At 39.7% G+C, this 21,670-nt stretch overlaps 1 protein-coding gene and 1 long non-coding RNA gene across 2 annotated transcripts in view; one reads left to right on the forward strand and one right to left on the reverse strand.

Annotated features, from left to right (window-relative positions):
- Positions 1-4,262: 4,262 nt before the first annotated feature.
- Positions 4,263-13,775, reverse strand: LOC128787877 (uncharacterized). The gene is made up of 4 exons (XR_008430889.1): positions 13,687-13,775; positions 11,192-11,302; positions 7,269-8,099; positions 4,263-4,541 (listed from the first exon to the last, which is right to left on the reverse strand). It is a non-coding gene; the product is annotated as an uncharacterized LOC128787877 (long non-coding RNA).
- The window catches only part of YAF2 (YY1 associated factor 2), a 32,366-nt gene continuing 24,187 nt past the window's right edge, over positions 13,492-21,670 (forward strand). Inside the window, exons 1-2 of the mRNA XM_053942420.1 lie at positions 13,492-13,756; positions 13,887-14,012. Of these exons, the coding sequence (XP_053798395.1) occupies positions 13,731-13,756; positions 13,887-14,012 (152 nt within the window). The 5' untranslated portion in view covers positions 13,492-13,730. The remainder of the gene's footprint in view (positions 13,757-13,886; positions 14,013-21,670) is intronic.

A 21,670-nucleotide genomic window follows, 5' to 3' on the forward strand; every position in this document is an offset into this window, starting at 1 on the left:
GTGCATTTCTGTGCTCCCCTTACTCTGCCTTTTACAGCCCCAGTGTCCATAGAGTGTAAACATTATGGTTCTCTGAACCCAGACCCTACCCCTTGACCCTAACGATGGTTTTTAGTATACGCTGAGACCCACGTACCATGGACAACTGAGTTAAGAAACATGTAAGAAACGCCAGTGTTTGTGCTGTCCTGTGCAGGCCTTTTCAAGCCTTGGTGTCCCTGTTGTGGTAGGCTTTGTGGTTCTCTGAACCCTTATCCTAACTGTAATTGTGGGTTTTGGTTGAGACTGAGGTCTCAGGTACCATGGCTGGCCCAGACCAGAAAGATATGTGGAGAGAGCAATGTTGGTGCAGTGCATGTTCTCCTTGCCTCACCTTTTCCAAACCCGGAATCCCTGGGACTATTTTCTTTGTGGTTCTCTGAACCCTAACCCTACCCCTTTACCCTAAAGGCAGCTTGGGGTTGAGGCCAATGTACCAGGTACAATCAGTGGCCAGATTAGAAAGTGTGGCAGGAGCAATGTATGTGCAGTGTCCTGCTCACCATGGTATCCCTTTTCAAGCTCCAGTGTCTATGGAGCTGTATGCCTGCTGGTTGTCTGAACCCCAACCCTAAACCTAATTGTTTAGGTTAAACCTTGGAGTTTAGGATGAAGGTTCCAAGTTCCATGAGTGGCCCAGGTAAGAATGATTCCTTCAGGAAGAAGGAATGTTTCTGTAATGCTGTGTTCTCCTTGGCATGCCTTTTCCAGGCCCAATGTCCCTGGAGCTGTAGGCTTCGGGTCTTTCTGAACCTTCTTCCTTGCTAATTAAAACTGAAACATACCACACAGTAAAAGTAAAGTTTCACCCAGACCATCTTATGGAACTTATTGTGTCTCTTGCTTTTAATTCACTAGCTTTCCCACTGTCCAGGTACAGCTGTGACACACTCATATGATCACTGATGTTCCTGCTGTTCATCTTTATATGGGTAACATTAGCTTTACAATACTTCCATCTTTGATAGCACTGGAAACAGACATGTTAAGGTTGCTTCTGAGCTCAGAAGTTTTGTATAGCAACACCATTCATCAGCACATCTAAGACACTGTGATTCAACTGGCCAGAAATAATTCTTCCAAGCTCTTTGCTGAGGACTTCATACTGAAATGGCAGCATGCTGTTAGAGATCATCCTAACTATGCCTACTATAACAACCCTTTCTTACAACTTTTGAACATCAGAGAAAGCTTATATAATCTGTAAAATCATCACCACAGGTGAATTATTTTTTTTCTCCCAGTTCCAGACTTTCAATGTACTGTAAGGAACATAGAGTACTGGTGTGATTTCAGTATGTGTCTTCATATAGAGATCTGAGAGAATGATTTAAAACTTCTTTGCTTTGTACATATCAAAGTTCAAGATCCTTTTGTGTGGATTGTAGGATGCATCACTAAGGATGTGTCATAGGCTGCATCACCTATCCTTCAAGTACAGCACTTTTTCTGACAATTTATTGATAAAATGCTTTAATTTTTAGAATAGAAAGCATAAAAACCTAAACCAGTCACTTCAGAAATGTGTCATTTGCCGGTCTTTTATCCCACATCTCTGCTAGAATCATACAACAATTAAGGTTGGAAAAGACCTCCAAGATCATCAAGTCCAACCATCACCTAGCATCACAACAAATTCACCATGAACCCATGTCCTCAAGAGCTGTATCCACATGGGTTTTTTTTTTAAATTTTTAGGATGGTGATCCTACCACTTTCCTGAGTAGGCTATTCCAATGCTTGACAGTCATTTCTATGAAGAAATTTCTCCAAATATCTATTCTAAACCTTCCTCTTCCCTGTTGCAACTTGAGGCCATTTCCTGTTGTTCTATTTCTTGATACAGGGGAGAAGAGGCTGAGCCCCCCACATCACCACACTCCCAAATACTTTTCCTGTGAGCAGCTTTCCACTCACTCTTCCCTCAGCTTGCAGCACTGCTTGAGGTTGTTGTGACCCAAGTGCAGGACCAAGCACTTTGGCTTGTTGAGTCTTATCCAACTGGCCTTGGCCTGTTGATCCAGCCTGTCCTGATCCCTTGGCAGGGCCTTCTTACCCTCCAGTAGATTAACACTTCCACTGAGCTTGGTGTCATCTGCAAACTGACTGAGAATGCATTTGATCACCTCGTCCAGATCATCAATTAAGATATTAAACAATGAAGATATTAAACTGGACTGTCCCCAGTACTGAGCCCTGGAGAACTCCTCTGGTGACTGGCTGCTAGCCAGATGCAGCTCTATTCGCCATCACTCTCTGGGCCTGGCCATCCAACCAGTTTTTTTTACCCAGCACTTATCCACACCATGGGAAGCCAGTTTCCCTAGGAGAATGCGGTGGGAAATGGTGTCAAATGCTTTATTAAAAGTTTAGGTAGACAACATCTGCAGCCTAAGACCTGGCTGCATGTTTTTGTGGAGCTCTGTCTGGACTACCATATATTTTCTGGTGCATGCAGAGGATGCGACTTTTTTGTTCATTATTTTGTTCAATAATGTGAAAACATAGGAGCATTCAAACTTTCCCTAGTGTTAAATCTCCTGAAATGTCACATGTAGGCCTCATATGGAGGACATACATTGATGGTATGGTATTAACAACTGCTATGGAAGCTGCTATAAGCAATAAGCAGGTGCAGATCTATACCTCAGTGTATATATGTATCTCTGTATAGATTTAGCTATACACCTATACCTGGAGATAACAGTCAAGTGTCATGCTTCCTCACTAACTGATTTGCATGATCAGCTCATCTGGGCAAAAGCAACTGGGCGACACTGGCCTCATCTGTTAATAGCTCTCCCTGACAACACACATGATTACCACCTGGTCTCCAATGCCACTCTTGTAAGCATGTCTGTGCCTGCCTGCTGGTCAATTGATGATCAGTCTCTTTGACTGGTGTTAGTTCACCCAGTAATGCAAAGCAGCTGATCAGTAGACCTGGCCTAACTTGTATCTCCCTTTGCCTTGATATGTAGCAGCACAAAGCAACCAGTGTCCAGTGATTAATCTGGCTCAAAACTTCAAGTGTTTTATAGCTGAGCCAAGATTCTCCATTTATATCCTCAGGTTTTGTAAGGTATAATGGTACCTTTATTGTGTCTTACTGGGTTTCCTCACAGGCTTTCTCATTAAATATTCACATGTAAAATTCTCAGACAAAAATCAGTGTAAGTTGGAGTCAATATTAAGAATGTGTATCACTAATTTAACTGAAAGTAATCCTGGAAAAGATACTAGCTGCAGCCACTGATGGCTACTCTTATCAAAATCAGGCTCAACTTTTTCCCAGATTTGGTTGTATCTGCAACCAATAAACTGAATGTCAGGTCCTTAATGAACACTACCAATGAGACTACAAGCAAATGCATATTATTGCACTGAAGTGCTATCTTGCTAGATATTTTATTTTTGTGAGTTGATATCTCAAATGTAAGAATGCTTTGAATTGTAAACTGAATAGTCTGCTTTGTTTCTATACTATCCTTTGATCAATGGATTACAAAATTGTTAAAATATACAAATCTAAAAACCTCTTTGCATTTCTCTTTTTTATTGGTCTTAATAAAGCAGGCAGTTTATTGGCAATTACAAACTGTTTATTTTAACTAAGCCTATATTCAGTCATACATATCAAGGTAATCTGATGATTGAAGACTTCTGTATGTCCATCCCTTGTCCCAGTCAAGGCAACTGAAAAATCCCTGTGCTTTGTCTATTACCAGCATGCTAAATTGAACTTCAGCCTATGTCATATTACTCTTTAAAGCTATATCACCCTTTGATTACTACAGTGTCTAAAATAAAAATCATAAGGATGATAACTTACTGTGGAACCCAACCAATTCTATAGCTTCAAAGATTATAGATTATGTAGATTTGTTTTTGAAGATTGACTTAGCAATAATTTTGCATTAATGAAAATAATACCCTTCTGCCTTATAATGGGCTTTCTTCCATGTCTTGTCAGCTGTCCTTCTTCCTCATACCTAAGAAAAAGTCTCCAAACATCAAGAATTCCACATTCCAAATTCCATTTAAATAATTTATTATCAATGCTATTTTAAATGCTTGTTTTTGAAGCATTCCACATTTTCTCTGCCTTGAGTGTTACAGTGCTCTTTATTCTTTAACACTAGTCCAAAGAGCTCACTCAATATACTTAATTGCTCTGTTCTGTCAGAATGATATCTCATCCTGGTAAATATCAAGCTGGCATTTCATTTAAATTTACACAACAGAAACCATTATGATTTGAACTCTCTTCACTCAATTCTCATCACACAAACCCACATTTGTGCCAATACACAACCTTCTCACAACACCATTGGAAATTAAGGGATAGTTAGCTTCAGGACATGCCATCAAACTGTGATCCATCTTACAGCTACAACTTGAATAAAGCTCAGTTTGGCAGACCAGAGATTATGATTCATGCTTTAATTTTATCTGTCAGGTGCTGTTGCAGTGCTATTCTGGCTAGTGTCCCAGGCAGACTCCTAAGAAGACAGAACAAACAACCTTAGAATACACACAATTTTTAGACTTTGAAGCTTCAAGACTTCTCTTGTATTTGATCTCCTGAAGTTACCAAATGAAGACAAAGTCAATCCATTTTTTCCTGACACTTTTTTGTGGAGCTGCTTCTTTCCTATGTCTGCTATACAGTTACTTATTTTCTAGTTACACAGGGACAATCTTACCTGGAGTTACCTACAGTTTGAATGGCTTGCATAAAGGTGGGGTGGTTAACCCAAACACAGTATCTACTGTGTTCTACTGCACATTAATGAGAGACATGGCTAAAGAGTTTCAGATACATGTCTCTCTTTTTAACTGTGCAATAGTTTTTTCCCAACAAATAAATCCAATTATAGGATTCTTTTCTTTCAAACAATTCCACTACATCTAAAATGCCTGAACTTGTTTAAAATCTTCTTACATGTGCAGCTAACAAATATTCTGTTGTTAATAGATGAGCTAGTATCTCACATTATTAATTACTTTATCTGCTTAAGTACTTCCTCAAGGATAAGGGAAATGCCTTTACTATATATTCTATTGATACAATAAAAAGGACATTTAACTCTTCATTCTTATATAAATAGTTATATTTATCAAGGTTTATATGAAAATGGTAGTAGCTATAGAGATTTGGTGAGAATAAATTTGGACATTAGAGTTGTCTGGAATATTACAGAATTTGCAATTAATTAAAAATTTAAGATTCTAGATAGTATTTTCATAAATCCAGTCTTCAGGAAAGAGCAGTTCTTCTCTTAAATATATAATTTAATAGATTATGTATAAAGACTTTATTCTGGAAGAGATACATTAAGGCAATGAATAACCTTATTTTTTTGCAAGTGGTAATGAACAAACTGAGACAGAGATCTGGTTGGTATGTTTGAAAACATAAATCAGAAACTGTCACTCAAAGCTGACTTAAAGCTTGTGCTAACACTGCCTTGATCTCAGGGTTTCTTTGAAGATTTCTTTGTAGGACTGTAAGAGAGCATTCTGAGGGTTAGTCAAGTGTCTTAACAGCTACAGAAGATGATAACTCTGACGCAGAATTAATTATCAAAGATGAGGGTTTGTAAGGGACCCATCAGGATGATTGAGTCCAACTCCTGGCCCTGCACAGGACACCCCAAGAATCACACCAGGTGTCTGAGAATGTTGCCCAAACACTTCTTGCACTCTGTCAGGCTGGTGCTGTGACCATTTCTCTGGGGAGCCTGTTCCAGTGCTCAAACACCCTCTGGGTGAAGAACGTTTTCCTAATACCCAACCTAAACCTCCCCTGACACAGCTTCAGGCCATTCCCTTGGGTTCTGTCACTGGTCACCACAGAGCAGAGATCAGTGTCTGCCCTTCCTCTTCCCTTCACAATGAAGTTGCAGACTGCAATGAGGTCTCCCCTCAGTCTCCTCTTCTCCAGGCTGAACAGACCAAGTGACCTCAGCCAGTCCACAAAAGGCTTCCTCTCAAGGCCCTTCACCATCTTTGTTGCCCTCCTTTGGACACTCTCAGGTAGCTTTATATTTTTCTTACATTGTGGCACCTACAACTGCCCCCAGAACTCAAGGTGAGGCCTCCCCTGTGCAGAGCAGAGTGGGACAATCCCTTCCTTTGTCCTGGCTGGTGATGCAGCATCTCAGAACATTGTTGGCCCTCCTGGCAACAATGATGTGCCTTTGCAGCATTAGCCATGCAGCCTCACAGTCATTTGCTGGCTTGACAACCGTCATCATACCCCATAGAGTAGCTGCTTTGTGAAGAAGTCATCTCATCTCAGTGTTCAACTTCCAGTGATGATGATCTGTGATGATCATCTTGATAATTGCAGTATTTTTTCCTATGGCATTTTAAAATGTTTGAGTCATCTTAAAAATAGTAGCACAGCAAGGTTCAATAGTCTTTAATTTTGATATGTTTTTCTTGAATTCTGAACAATTTGGAGAATCTCCTACTTGAAACGTTGCCTAACAAGAGGAATCAACACTGATCTGTGTCAACTGACAGGCTCCTCTGGGAGATTTCTCCTTCTTCCTGCTCTAGATCACCTGTTAGTGCAGTAGGCTCACTGTAAACAGTGCTCTAAACCTACAGGAAAAGCCTGAGGGTACATTCCACATTAATTAAAGAACTTCATTTTTCTTTCTTTCTCTCATTAATATACTCATTTTGAAATTATTTTTTCAAATTTATTTTGAAAAAGAAGCTCTGTAAAACACTTTTATGCAATATTGAGTGTACACAGTCCAGCCCTGCACATGGCTACAGCACAAGTCCAAGCAAAAGGATGGGAAGAGAGGCAAAAGAATAGGAAGAGGGGAAAAAAGGGTGGTAAGATGTAGTGCATGGTTATTTAGGGATATTGGCATTGCAATAACCTTAGCACATTGGCAAGGAATTTGTCTTCTCCTCAGGGAAGAGGCTTCCCCACCTGGCCTTGATTTTGAATCCACACAGACATGTTCTATTGACTGGATCTGATCCCTGTTCTTTTCTCTTCTTCCTTTTTGTTTTTTGAAGTCTATATTTTGTATTCAATTTAATTAAAAGTAGGAGGAAAAAAAAACAACAAAAAAAAAGGAAATATAATAGTGGAGCTGGAGACAGAAGATACTGATATAGATTATGTCATGAAGGGGATAAGCTTTGGCAAACTGTGACCAAGCAATAATTCCAAGCCAAAAAAGAAAAGTGAGATCTCTTACCAGCACTCCTGCATGCTGCACTTCTGTGACATTCATCATTATCTTCCTTACCTAGAATAATATGGAAATTGGGAAAAAAGGACTCATGAGGTCTCTCATGGAGACCTCAGAATATTTCATAATGAAAATGTAGTGAGCTGATACGGAATACCTTTCAAGAAAAAATTTCAATTCTTTTGAATGTTTAGGTACCCATGTCTCTGTGTTTGTATGTGTGTATATATAATTATAAGCAGTGAAATATATTTTTTACTACACATAGAAAATGTATTCTTCCCAAAGACTAAGCATCTTTGTGTGGTTTTTTTTTTCTGACAGAAGGTTGGTTTATTCATTCATTACTTCTATTACATCTGAAAAAATCAGTACATCTCCAATATCTATTTTTCCTACTGATCCCACAATGCAGACACATTCGCCCTTTTCCCATCATTAGTCAAAGATAATGCCTCTAAGTCAAATTCCAATCTCAGAGTAAATCTGAAGGAATTCATAAAAGAGATTTATAGTGATAAAAATTGAACAGCACTTTTGATCCAAAGGCAGCTTGTGGCATTTGTGAATCCAGCCATTGCAGTAGGTGTGTGCTATCTTGAAGCAGTGTTGGAGCACTAAACTAAGCATGGAACTGGCTTAGAGGCTTTAGTTCCAGTATTTATTTTTTTTTCTCTGACAGCCTTTAAAAAATGGTATGTAGGACCAAGAAGCCATATGACTTTCAGCCATATTTCCTAAACAGTTTCAGAATGCTTTAAATATTGCTGTAAACTGTGAAATCTCCTTTGGGCTGCTGTTCTTCCTTTGGCACTAATTCCGTGGGAAGCCTGCCACCTGCATGACACAAAAATAGGAAAGTCAATCTTTTGTCAAATTTTAACACTTTAAAACAATTTCTAAAAGGGAGAGCATCAGTGAAAGTGAAAATCAAGCAAGAGAAGAGTGAGACATGACAGAAAAGGAACTTGAAAGATGGAGCAGGCAGAATTAGTAGTACAGAAGACCAGGTAGAAAGACAAATCTCAGACATAAAGACAAGGAGGAAAAGAAAATGGGAAGGAGAATGAAGGAATACATAGAAGAGGAGAAAAAACACAACCAGGAAGATGACAAATAGCAGAAAAGGAATGAGGGAGCAGATTAAGAGCAAGGCACATGATGAAATCAAGGAGCACACATGAACAGATAGCATTGAGAGTGGGATTTTTTTTTTTTTTCTCTCCTATAGCCCCAGGGGAGCTTGGCTTGCTAATTGAGGTATATATGTGTTCACCCCTGTAACCAGCTAGATCTTATGCTGATGTCAGCAAGAAGTGGCAGCAGAGATTTTTTTCTGTTTAAAGGAGCCTCAGCAATACGTACCTATTCCTCCTCAGGAAACTGGCTTTGCCCAAATAAATCCCCCCTTGGCGCAGGGTGTATGGGACGCTATCTCAATTCACCTTGATGGGAGCAGATAGGGAAAGATTCAGCCCCAAATTTAAATAGTTGATAAGGGCAGCTTCACTCGAGTTTCTTTAACCCTGCAGATCCAAATTCACAGATGCTAGTGAGCCTTGTCTCCCTCTGCTTCCTTTATAGATCGTTCAAAGCAAAATCCGGCTTTACCACTTTGAACTATTTACTCTGGAGGAGCCGTTCTTTCACCATTTGTTGGGTTGAAAACTTCCACTGGTTCAAGTCCAGACAAAGGGTGTGAACACCTTTCCAGTGTCTGAAGCAGTCACCTGGCATACCTTCAATTTAGCATTCACAGGCAGTTTTTATCAAACCTCTTCTGAGAGGTTTTTACCAAACCTCTTCATATGAGGTATGATAGAATTAAGCATCAGTGTTATTTATTAACAATCTGACCTATCCAAAATAAATTTTCTTCAGTCTAAAAGGCTGTCATGTGTGCCACCAAACGCCAGCAAAAGGACCAGAAATATTTAGTGAATGTTGAGAATGTTCTTTCATTCCTACCAGTGATCCTTCACATCTTGGATTACCTTAGGGAGGGGCTCAATGGAAAAAGTAGGGAAACTTCTACTATAAGCATTTTCTGTCATAAAGCAGAGGATTTTAAGAAACTATAGAACTGAACAACTTTAAAATTCAGTACAAAATCTGAAAGGATAAAGGCTAGAAGAATGAATGACAAGTAAGCAGTTACTGAAATAATTACTTGAAAATTACCAAGTACCTGAAAGTAAATGGTTTCATAATTTCATTCCAGTTCACAGAGGACAAATATGAAAAATAAACCATTGTGATCAGATTTTTATTGATCTTACACACGCAACTACTGCTGCTGTGCTGTTACCTGCAGGAGTTCTGTGCACAATCCTCTGTCTTATGAATTTGGAGCCAAATTTGCATAAGCATACAGTCAAATTATGACCCTAGAAAGACTCCTGGACTTAATAACTGGTTCATGACAGCATATCCCTGCTGATGTCAGAGCCACTCTGTGTGAAACCTGAAGGATATGCTGATGAATCAATTCTCCTAAGTGCTATAGTTCCCTAAAAAATATACAATATGTTTAGGTCAGACTTGTACATGCAAGGAAGTGAAAACTCTTTTAAAACAGCTTTTAGGCTCTCTGATGTTATGAAGTATTTTAGGTGTGGTCCCTCTCTGTTCTGGCCCTTTCTAAAGCAGAATTTCAGTCTCCTGCCTGAGTGGTGAGTGGGCTGCTCTCGAGGCTGAGCAAACATAGGCTGGAGGGGAATGCTCACTGTCACCAATCTTATTGTCTTTATTATAGAGTCTGCAAGCAGCTTTCACTTTTCACTATCTCTGATTTTCAATTTTTCCCCACCCCAGTATCACATAGAAACCCAGCCTGGATTCAGGCCTTATTATACCTAACATGTCAAAAAACCCCTCGCCAGTCAAATTCCCATTAATTGATTTAATTGTATTAATTCTATTATACCAGTGCAACCCAAGCAAAACAGATACACCATGCTGAAATAACATGCATTTGTTCTAGTACAATACTTCTCTACTATTCCTTTTCATAAATAGGGATTAAAATGTGGTTTATCTACAACATAATGATAATCATCTTTATGGAGAGTTTTTTAAGCTCAAGCAGTGACAAAGTGATTACTTAATTGCTCAAGATGCTGATAATGCAGCAACTGGCATAGGTTTGCTGTGCACAGTGATGGTTCAAGTATTGACTAAATGGCAAGTCTTTGTATGGATTTACACAGCACTGGCTTGTTCTTAATAACCTTGTGTGTGAACACCTTTTTTTGGGAACAGCTGTAATTTTCTCTGCAGTAAGAATTTTTACACAATAGGTACTTAAAAATCGCTACTGTCCTCTTTCACATCTTCTTTATTATGAATAAACTTTTAGCTGAAAAGTCATGAATGCCAGAACATTTATACCATACACTGAAATATATAACTTCCACTTGCTATCAGCATATATAATTTTCAATGTCATAATCATACTATGAGCATTTCCCTTATACAATGCTACAAAAAATGTCAATTTAAAGATAATAAGAGACCAAACACTAGCTAGAGAGTGACACCTGATGTAAAAAGATATAATTATATTGCCCATCCCTTCTGTCTCAAAAATGTGTTTACTTTAGCTCAGCTGAATTAAAACAGGGGGCAAATAATTGCTCTGGAAGAACTGTACTAGACAAAGTCAAAATTTAAGGGTTCAAAATTATGGTTCATTCATCCTTTTTCTTTCCCAGAAACATTTTTTTAAAGACTGCTAATTCTGATGCCATAAATTTTGTCATTCAAACTTTCTAGATCGTGTGCCATACAAATATTTAGCAAAGACAGATGAGTGTTCTGGGTTCACATGAATACCACTGGATGATAAAATATCTGAGTATGAAATTTTTGAGTTTTTCAGTTTATCAAAGTCCCCCTGAATCTCTTCAGTATCTGACTATTACACATACCTCTTACATATGCTTTCCAGCACTGCTGCTAAGTAATGCCTTCCATCACTGTTTCAGTTGAAGAGATGACATGGGATGGCTTGATGCTGTGAGTGGTCTCCTCTTGTATTCCTATTTGAGGACAGAACAAGGATGCAAGGAAAATAGTATTTTTTTCCTTTTCAGGATTATTAAAGAATAAGACCCACACTTGCACAGACCCATGACCACTGTGAGTTGCACCATGACCCATACACCTGAACTTTTGAATGTACCATCGAAATCACATTTCAGCTCCCAAAATAAGGGTTAGTTGGAGCTCAGGGGAAACAAGCCCAATGCTGCTGGGAAAACATGGTAATTTTTAGTCATGGTCATTTGGGTGATGACCTTGAAGCAGAAGGTCTGGAACATAAAAGCCAGAAAGATTACTCTTTTGTTAGGGATAACATTTATGGCTGGCAGTTGCATTTCCTCCTCCTTATTAGAAATGTTCCTCTACAAGAATGGTTCCTGAGGGATTACAACATATCTTGGCACTTTGTAACCACCAGTGGAAGTTCTGTTTCCCACAGCTGGTATGGAGAAAGTAGGCTGTGACAGGGGAAAGGTCAAGAGAAAGCAGTCATTTCAAAATAATTACTTTCCAAAAGTGGGGAAATAATGTTTGTTTATACAGTAGAAAGAGTGTGCTGTGGAAAAGGGCACAAGGAGACAAGGTTTCTCTACTGCTTTCCATCAAGAGATTTCTACATAAGGTTCAAGCACAGGTGGGACACCTCATATAATTCTGTAATTTTAAACATCCACTTCTGGACTACTGGTGTAAAACACTCTTTATAGTCAATGGAAAGAAATAGTCCCTATAAGTGAGAGAATTGTATTCCTGTCTTAGCATCAGATCAATCACCTTCAGCATGAGCTTGTTTCTCCTGCTGAGAGCTGGGTCTGGGCTCCTAGTCCATGTAGATGTCTAACGAAATGCAAATGAACCCAGGCCAGCTGTCTGTGTGTGGCATGCCTCACCCTCAGATGTGCAATCCGTACATTTTATTCATAATTTACAGAAGACTGCATGAGAAGCATAAAGAGATAAGGAAGAAAGAAATTGCAATAGAGAAAGAAAGGGAAAGGTGAGGCAAATACAGAAAGAGAACCATAAGGTGAGGAAAATGGCAATAGTGGAAGCTGGATGTGAATATAGAAGGAATTCAGGATCAATGGCCAGACACAAGTAAATCCTACACAGGTTTCCAATTGCTGACACACAGCATTCCTAGAGAGACAGAGAAAACTGTGAATCTTGTAAAGTCTTGTTAGTTCTTTTGCATAAATAATACATCCAATTTAAGGGGTCTTTAATTGCTTCCCTAATGTGTCAAGTACTTTACCTACATTTTCCCTCTCTAGCCTAGTATTTCTAGCTGAAATTTGTCTTGACAACTTTGCCTTCAGAATCAGAAAGTTTCTCTGTTGTCCACTTGCTTAATTTTTAAACACGTCTATGTCTTCGCACACATCAGTAAAACTCGAAATTTGAGCATATTTTGTTCTCGAAATCCCATCATTTCTTGGCAATGCATCAGTAATAGCTTTGGCCACTGAGATGCTGACCAGTATAATTTTATTTTCTGCTTGCATTCTGCTCTCTACCTGTGTCTAACTGCTGTCTTTGTTATGCTCTTAGGACGTGTGCTCTTTGTTCTGTTTGCACAGCATCCTGCAAAATGGCATCCTAGTCTGTGACTGGGCTCTGGTGCACTCTGATAATAGAGGTGATAAACACCCGTGTCCTGTCTGAGGTTGCTATGGTGCATGAGAACCACGCTGTACTCGCAAGCTTTTAAGTGCAAAAGTAGGACCCTGCACACGGGGACAAGGCAACACCATTCTCCTGGTTTTGTATTGGTACCCATGGTGTTCTCCCATGGCCTCAGGCCAACGGGATGCTTTAGACCAAGAGTTCTAAGCAGAAGTTCGCTTTCAGCTTATTCCCGTTTGTTTCTGACTGTAAACCACTGCCTGGAGCAACTTCTGTGGGAAGAAGCACAAGACGATCTAGACGCTAATGAGAGCAACCTCGGGCGATAACAAGGGCGGCTTTAAGGAAAGAGCCTGCAGGCCGGCTGCAGTCAGTCAGTCACTCACTTACACTGCCGGTCTGCCTTTTCTGCCCAGCACCGCCTCCCCGCCGGGGCCGCCCCCCGGCGCCGGTACCGCCCCCGCTCCGCCCGCCGCCCCCAGCAGCCCCCGCGTTGCCCCGGCCCCGCCGCCGCTCGCAGCGCCCGAGCCGCCGGCGGAGCGAAGGTGCCGCCGTGCGCGGCCCGCCGGGCGCCGCGGCCTGCGGGCGCCGCTGGTTGGCGGCGGGGGGACACGTGAGCGAGGAGGCGGCGGCAGCGGCGGCGGCAGCAGCGGGAGTTTCCCCGACAGCTGGAGGTTGCGGCGGCGGCTCCTCCTCCCCGGGTCCCCGCTAGAGCCCAGAGACCCCCCGCGCTCCTCCTTATTGACAAACGCACAAAGGGCCGCGTCGGGGCCGGGCCGGGACGCGTCTGGAGCCGGCATGGGAGACAAGAAGAGCCCGACCAGGTAGGGGCAGCGGCGGCGCTTTCTCGTTCCTCCGGGCCCTCCGGGAGCGCGGGGCTGGCGGCGGGGGCGCCTCGGGGGCGGCGGGCGCGTCGCGGCCGGTGCTGCCCCTGGCGCGCGTGTGTCTCCGCAGGCCGAAGCGGCAGCCGAAACCCTCCTCGGACGAGGGGTACTGGGACTGCAGCGTCTGCACCTTCCGCAACAGCGCCGAGGCCTTCAAGTGCTTGATGTGCGACGTGAGGAAGGGCACCTCCACACGGTGGGTCGCCGGCGGAGGGGGAGCGGGGGCGGCGGGGGAGCGGCTGTGCGGCCGTGACAGGAATTGGGGCCGGGGGAGCCGCCGTGCATCCCCAGGGTGTGAGGGGGGGGGCGGCCGTGACAGGAATCGGGTCTCGTTTATTAGGAGTGGGGGCGGGAACACACAGCCTCCCCCGGCCCGGGGCTCCTCGGTCAATCTGACCGAGCGCTGCGCCGGCGTGTGTAGAAACAGAAATAATAAATACCAGGAAGAGCATAATTGTCTGCACAGCCTAACCCTGGAGAGATTGTGCCCTCTCACGAACAAGAACTGTCCCTTAGGGTGTGCCTGCTAAGACACTCACCCTTTAAATTTTTTTTAAAAATTATTTTAATTTTTTTTTCTATGAGTTTAACTTTGCTTCATACATAACCCTTTTGATTATTATTGGTAGCACTATTTTAATTTGCTTTTCATCACAGAGCATCACCGTGCAGATTTCCGAGGGCTATAGGGGGTGGTTTATAACCCTTCAGTGTTTAGGGAGAAATTATTAGCTGAATTGCGCTTTATGGAATTGTCTCCCTGTGTACCCGTGATTTCCCAGGAGGACCTTTTCTCTGTACACCAGTCACAAAGCTTGCGGTGGATTAACTGGTTCCTGTGCCTGCCGGTGGCCTAAACATGTGTGCTTGGGGAATGAAGGCTTTTTACAAACGAACTTGAGTGCACTTGTAGCTATGCATGCTAATGGAAGGTTGCTCAGGAATCCTTTCTTACCGTTACCATATCTATGGGTTAATCCCATCAGCAAGAGAAGTTTAAGTGGCAATCAAGTTGCAATCATATCAAAAGCCGCAATTACATTGTAGATACTGGTCAAAGCAGTGCTGAGTATGACTTGCAATAAATGTTACATGTTTGAAATTGTAAGTGTAAGGTTGGGTCCAATTACTTGACAAAAATTATTATTCTTTTTTTCTGGAGCTAGTTTACCTGACTTATGAAAACCAGAATGAATATTGGAAGGACTTCTCATAACTTCAGTTGTGAATATTAGTTGAATGTTTTGGTTTGTTTTTTTTTAACAAAGAAAATCAGTAAGGTAAATGTGACAAGAGGGAATTGCATCTGTCACATATATTATGGTTTCCTGTTATAACAATGGCATTATGTTTATATCACAGAGAGATGTGTACAGATCGGTATTGTTCAGCAAAATAACACTGATGAATTAATGCAAAGTCTTTAAAAACATAATGAAAAAAAGCCTCTTTAATGTTCAATCAGTTTGTTAAGAAAAGTCAGTTTAAAATTATGTTTTATTGCTTTGGAAACTCAGCTGGATAAAAGCATTGAAACTTAACAAATAAACAAACAAAAATTTTGTTTTCTCCTGAGAAACAAATATTTTCATTGTCTTCTAGTTTCCCTACTTGAATATTTCATCTTTCAAATAATTTTGCAACGAAGTGTCCTTTTTTTCTTTAGTTTCCACTTTCTCCCTGACAGTGACCTGGTATGCAAACTGTAATTGATAGGTTGATTTTTTTTTTTCCCCCTCTACTTAAACTCTGTAACAATGTGTCCCTGAGTAGGTTTATGGGACTCTTTTTTTCCCCCTAAGGTTTAGATGGGTTGCATCTTCATATTGCAAAATCCGGGTTTACACATAGCATGAGGTAGATAAAAGTTGAAGTTTTAGGCTAGGCAGCTTTTGTCTCCAGTTCTGATATATGATTTGAGCCTAAGTAGACCTTTGTGTCCATGTAGAGAATCATTGGGGTGCCAAAGAAACACAAAAGGCCAGCTGGGTGGTTGGGTTTTTTTGGCTTTTTTTTTTTTTTTTTTTTTTTTTTTTTTTTTTTTTTTTTTTTTTTTTTTTTTCCCCTAAGGACATGGAGTCCAAGTGACCAAATTATTACCTTAGTAAGGCATTTTTTGGTGTTGCCTATAGGACAAATGGTTTTCATCAACATGGGGCAGGGTAACAATGCTACCATGTTTTGATGACACTGAGAATGCATTATTTATTTTAGTCTTCCATTTTGAAGCTTGATGTTAGATTAAGGTGACGCATCAGCGTTGTTCTTGCTGTGCAATGATTCTTACTTAAAAGCTTTAACTGTGGCTTTTTTTTACTGATTAGAGCTTTGTCTATAAGACATTGTAAAATGCTACCTTTTTTTTTTAATTCAGAGCAATCTCCTTCTTTGTGTTGAAATGTGTAATACCTGATTCTGCATGTTAAACTTCATTAAGTGTGACCAGATTTGCAGGTGGAAAAACAGGCAATTGTATTGAAGCTAAGTTTGAAGGCCACTGGAAGTCAGGTGCAAAGTTGATTAAAACCTTTTTTATTTTAATACTGATTGTGCACATTTGCCTTTCCAGAAATATTTTCAGGTACGGGTAGGGTTTGTGGGTGTTTTCACTGTTGAATAATTTCTTCTCTCTGAAAGAGTTATCTTTTGTGCCAGAGGCTAGAAGTGGATTATGTTCTTTAGTAATTGATATAATTGTTAAGATTAGTGCAAATTTTTACAATTTCTGTATTATATTTTATTTCTAGACTGAATTTTCAAAGCATAATGTATCAGGGAGTTAAATTAACTTTTTGTCTATGGCAGTATTGCATTGAATGGTTAAACTGGGCTGTCCTTGGAGGGGGATGTCCCAAGGGAAATCCTGGATGCTGTGGGAAGTGGTGTAACTGATTCCCAAGGTGGCATTCTTTGGTCTAGTGCTAAAGCAGTGCCCCAGCATGGTGCCAGCTAGATCTGCCACAAGTCAGATGTAAAACTAAGATCCTATCTGCCAGATGGATATCCCTCTACCTTTTACTCTACAGCTATTGCCAGATGTTAGTTTGGTAATGTCACTGAGGATCTAAACTCTCCATGTACACATGGCTTTAGTATTTACTTTCTAACCTAAATTGTTCTGTTTTGTTGCTTGGGTACTGAGAAGTTACTATGTTCCTCTTGATAGGAGACTGCACTGAGTATAATAATTTTCTACATGTGACCTTTAAGACATTTTGAAATCTTTCTAGATGAAAGATGTTATATAAATGTAAGGAACATATAACTGTAATAATTACTCCTTTCTTGAACAAATCTCCTGCTGAAGTTCATTAGAAGCACAAGTAAGGAATACTGAATAGATCCCTAATGTACTGTATTATAGAGAGAACTAGTAGCGACTTCTATACTTAGATTGCCTTGTAGTTTCCATTATAAAGAAATTGTATGACCTTTTTGAGAAGGTTTGTTGTTTGCAAAAGCCATTGTAGTTTTGCTGAGACTAAATGACTTGAAAATCTTCATTCCTCCTCTGTCACTCTTGCTGTGCAGAGAAGTCTTTGCTCAAGCACTGAAAAAGCCCAGACTGGAACTGTGTAAGAGCAGCAGAGGTAATGATGGTATGCTGAAAACAGGGAAGGGAATTATATGGCTCCTGGGGAGGTTATAATGGGTTGCTGAATTTGGGTTGACTCTCACAAGTACTGCTTTGTCAAAAGACAGTTGCTCCACTGGCAAGCTCCCATTTCTTTCTTCTGTTCTTCATGGCACTATCTACCAATACTGGTTAATCTTCAAGAATTGGGCTGGATCCTTGGACAGACCTTACTGCAGCGAGTATTTGCTCCCAGTTTGTCTGTCCTTCAATAGATGTTTGGACTTTGCTTTCCTTGTCAGCTAACACCATTAGTCACTGTAATTTAGATGTGTTGTAAAGCTGAAGAGTTTGTGTTGTTGGGAAGAAGTACACAAGAGGATTGGCATTTCCTCTAAAGGAGTGCATGTTTCCTACTCTCTGCTGCCTTCTAGGAGGCTGCATTGCTGCCCTTTTGTCACCTCTCTGCTTCAACTTCCTCAGAAGTGTTTTTAAAGCTCTTGTTATTCAGTTAGCAATAGCATCCAGATTTAAAATTACCTATCACTTTGCTTTCCTTCATGTGTTTTTTATGCATATGGTCTGATCTCTAGTTGCAGGATCCTATTCTTTTTTTCCGTGCTGTTGCTAACCACTTCTTTCGGTGTGAATGATGAGTATCCAGGGCAGTGTAGTGAGAGCTACAGGAGGAACTGCAAATACTGGCTTTTTAAACTTTGAAGTGCTTGTAATGATATTCTACTGTGTAAACAAAGCAAAAAAAAAAAGGATGCAGGGACATGCGATCAATTTCTCCTTTTCAGACTTGATAACATTCTGGGATTTTTAAATTAAGGAAAGGAGACACAAGTGTGGCCCTTTAAGAATAAAGGTTATGTTTTCACTAATAGTGAAAACTCTCTTGGCTAGTAGTAGGGGAAGATTTGTTATACAGACGTGTATTTTATGATTGTTATGGTTTTATTTTATTTTTTAGAACTACTTTCATTACTTGCTTTGAATTAAAAAAACAATCTTGTCAATGAATCTGAGTCTTAGTGCAAGCTGTTCAAGCTCTTTTTTTTTTGACGGGGGGAAAGGGAGAATAAGGAGATGAGACGGTACAAATGACTTCTGTGAAGTTTTGTGGGTTTTTCCTTTTTTTTTTAAATTTAGATTTAATTTTTTTAACACATGTTAAGTGAGCTCTTATATACAATATCATTTACAAAATAGTCCCTGAAATTTGTAGCCAGAATGAGAAAGTCATGTTTAGTAAGGATGAATTTTTGTAGATTTGGGATCTATATTTCTTAATGTCCTTTACTGCTGAAGTAGAGATAATATATAACCAGACAAATGGGGCATGGCTTCTGCATTCTATGATCTATTGATCTTCATCACTAAATCATTCCTTTTCTCACGGGCTAAGGTATGAAAAGCCAAATTTAAATTCTACCAGACACCTAAGAGTGTGAGATATAAGGATCTGGGATAGAATATTTGTATATTTCCTTGGTATTTGGTCGATGTTCCTTGACTGTGCCTGAGAGTTTGGTCCTCTAATGTATTTTATAGTCATATCTGATGATCTCCTAAATATGAGATACAGGTCTCTGCTTGGAACCGTCATGAGTTTGTTTTGTACTTTGAGGCTCATAAATAAAATGTTTAATTTTTTAACTTGGATATCAAGGTCATTTTTCTTCAGAAAACATGTGCAATGTGTTTAGTCATGTACCATCTGGATGTTTATAAGCACAAATCAGTTACATTTAATCAAATCTGGTATTTGTATTTCTGTTGAAATGCAGTACTGCTGAGGACAGAGAATTGGTTCTTCTCTTGTATATCTGGTTTAACATGTCTGTTTCACAACAGCTTGTTAAGGACTCTTCTGCCTCCCAGAATGCAGCCTCTGTGTGTGCACATGCGCATGCGTGTCGGGTGGAAGGTTGGGAACGAGAAAAAGAGGAAGAACTGCCTGTCATGCTGATTTTACAAATACATTACTGAATCAAGCTCAACAGACTCAAGAGCGTTCGTTACTTGTGGTAGTTTAGAGAAGGAAATATTTGCAGGAATGAAGCAAGTGGAAAAGTCATACAGAGCTTGGTAAAATATGGATTGTATATTACAAGTTTTATGGTTTAGAGTTAATATTAAATTATGAAGAGGAGCAAGAATAAATAGTTCTCTTTTGCTCTGTCACTAGCCGTTGAGTAATCCAGTCATTCTGGACTTCCAGTCTTATTTTTAAAAAGAGTTTTTAAAAGTAACCTTTAAAATTATTTAAGAATTTATTTAGGAATTGTTTTCCCTGAAAAATATAGTTAAACTTAAGAATTCCGCACACATCAATTTCAATGTTGTTATAACAGAATGAATTAATTTTTATTGATTGGGTGACTCTGTTAGGTGCTCTTCATGGGTGGAGCTTGTATGGGCAATAGAGAATGCAATGGGCAGCCAACCAAAAGAAAATCAAGTCTGTATTTTAGAAAGGAGTAGGGAGAGTGTTGCTGACTTTTTCTTTGAGGTTAAATCTCATGTTAAATCTTTGTAGTTTTGAGCCTGACAGGTATTTTAATTTATGACTCTAAGAAGCTCATAAAAATTGTAATCTACTTGATCCGCTGCAGTCTGGTATCCTTTTATATCTTGTTCTTACTTAAGTAGGGCTTTTTTTCATATCGTTGTGGGGTCTGCTGTGCTTTGTGCTGTCTTTTTTGGAATTCATAATTTTCATTTTGAGTCACCTTCATGCAGGATTGTCTTGTCAAATAGTTCTCACCACCTCTCAGCCCGATTCTTGTTCTATTCCTTATACCTTCATCCAAATTATAATTAAAAATATTGAATAATATCCCTGTAGAACCTCTCTATAAATGCTATCCCATAGATACATGTAAATATATCTACAGCTGGTTGTTGGGAACTATTAAGCAAGGAAACTCAAATTTTGAACTTCCTTCTGCACAATTTTGTCCTCATCATAGTTTAGCTTAAGTGGGAGAATATATTTTTGACTGTGTTGCAAGTCAAGACTGGCAACATATATTTATTTTCTCCTAGTCAGCAGGGCTACTAGTCCATTAAAGAAAGAAACTAGACTGTCAAGCCAATTGGCTTTATCCTTTAATTCTCCCAATTCTTAAATAATTTCTTTCTAGTATCTTCCTGAAATTGAATAAGATTGAAGTTTTTATTTGCCCATCTTATGATTTTTCCCCCTTTTTTTTCCTTCTGCGGTACTTGATGACTTCTTTCACCTTTCCTGTATTATCTAAACATCTTTTTCTGAGGGTGAATTTCATTAGAGGCTGTTGACTGCAATAAATAACACTCAGTGGTCTGTTTCTTTTATTCTAGCTTGAACTCAATACTCCCTTGTTTAATTTGGTTATATGGAATCAAACTTTTCTGTGGGTACTGAAGCAAAGAAGACTTTATGCCATCCGGTATTTGCTTTCTTTCCACAATTAAGTACTTTCCTTTGGGGCATAAGTAGTGTGTGTTTTGATATATGTAGCTTTGCTTGCTGGTTTTTGTTTTGGTTTTTTGGGTTTTGTTTTTGGTGGAAATGTCATCTTTGTTTTTAGTGCCACCAGTGGTATTGTTATTCTATGTGTCTTTTATAGGGAAAATTGTCTGTCCTAGACTAAAAGCTACTAGGATTTGAATAAACGCCTAAAATAAGATGAAGTATGTTAAAATAGAAGATTAGCTGGTAAAAAGAAAGCTCTTGTATCACTTGTAAAGTGATGAGAATTTGCATTTTATGCCACTTTTTATCCATTTTTTCCTTGATTGCTGTGACAGCTCACTGTGCCTATTCCTGTTTAAAACTTGATAGAAATATCTGTATTTTTCATCTTGAAAGTCAGGTTAGAATGAACAGTATGCTTTGCAGAACATCCTCGGAGTATCAAATGATGTCTTCTTGGCTCATACAGTCAGCTACAAGATACTTTTGAAGTAGGCGAGTTAGAACAAAATACTAAGTGTTCAATTTTTATACTTCCACGCAGTGGCGTATCCAGGTCTAAGTAGGACAGAGATCTTGAGGATTGTCTGTTCTCTGAAGTGCATTCCACTGGTATGTGGTATGCTGATGTAGAGCAGGCTTGAACTTGGAGAGTTCAGCTGCAGAATGTTGTTGGGAAGGTTTTGGCTGGCAAACTTTCCATCAAAAGTCAAATTGAAGACTAGAAGATATGACCGTGATCTCTGCTACAAGTTTTTTCTTGTTTTCTTAGGAATTGAGGGGTGGGGAGGAAACAAGCAATTGAAAATTTTCC

Source organism: Vidua chalybeata, chromosome 5, assembly GCF_026979565.1.
Source record: "Vidua chalybeata isolate OUT-0048 chromosome 5, bVidCha1 merged haplotype, whole genome shotgun sequence".
Classification (NCBI taxonomy): Eukaryota; Metazoa; Chordata; class Aves; order Passeriformes; family Viduidae; genus Vidua; species Vidua chalybeata.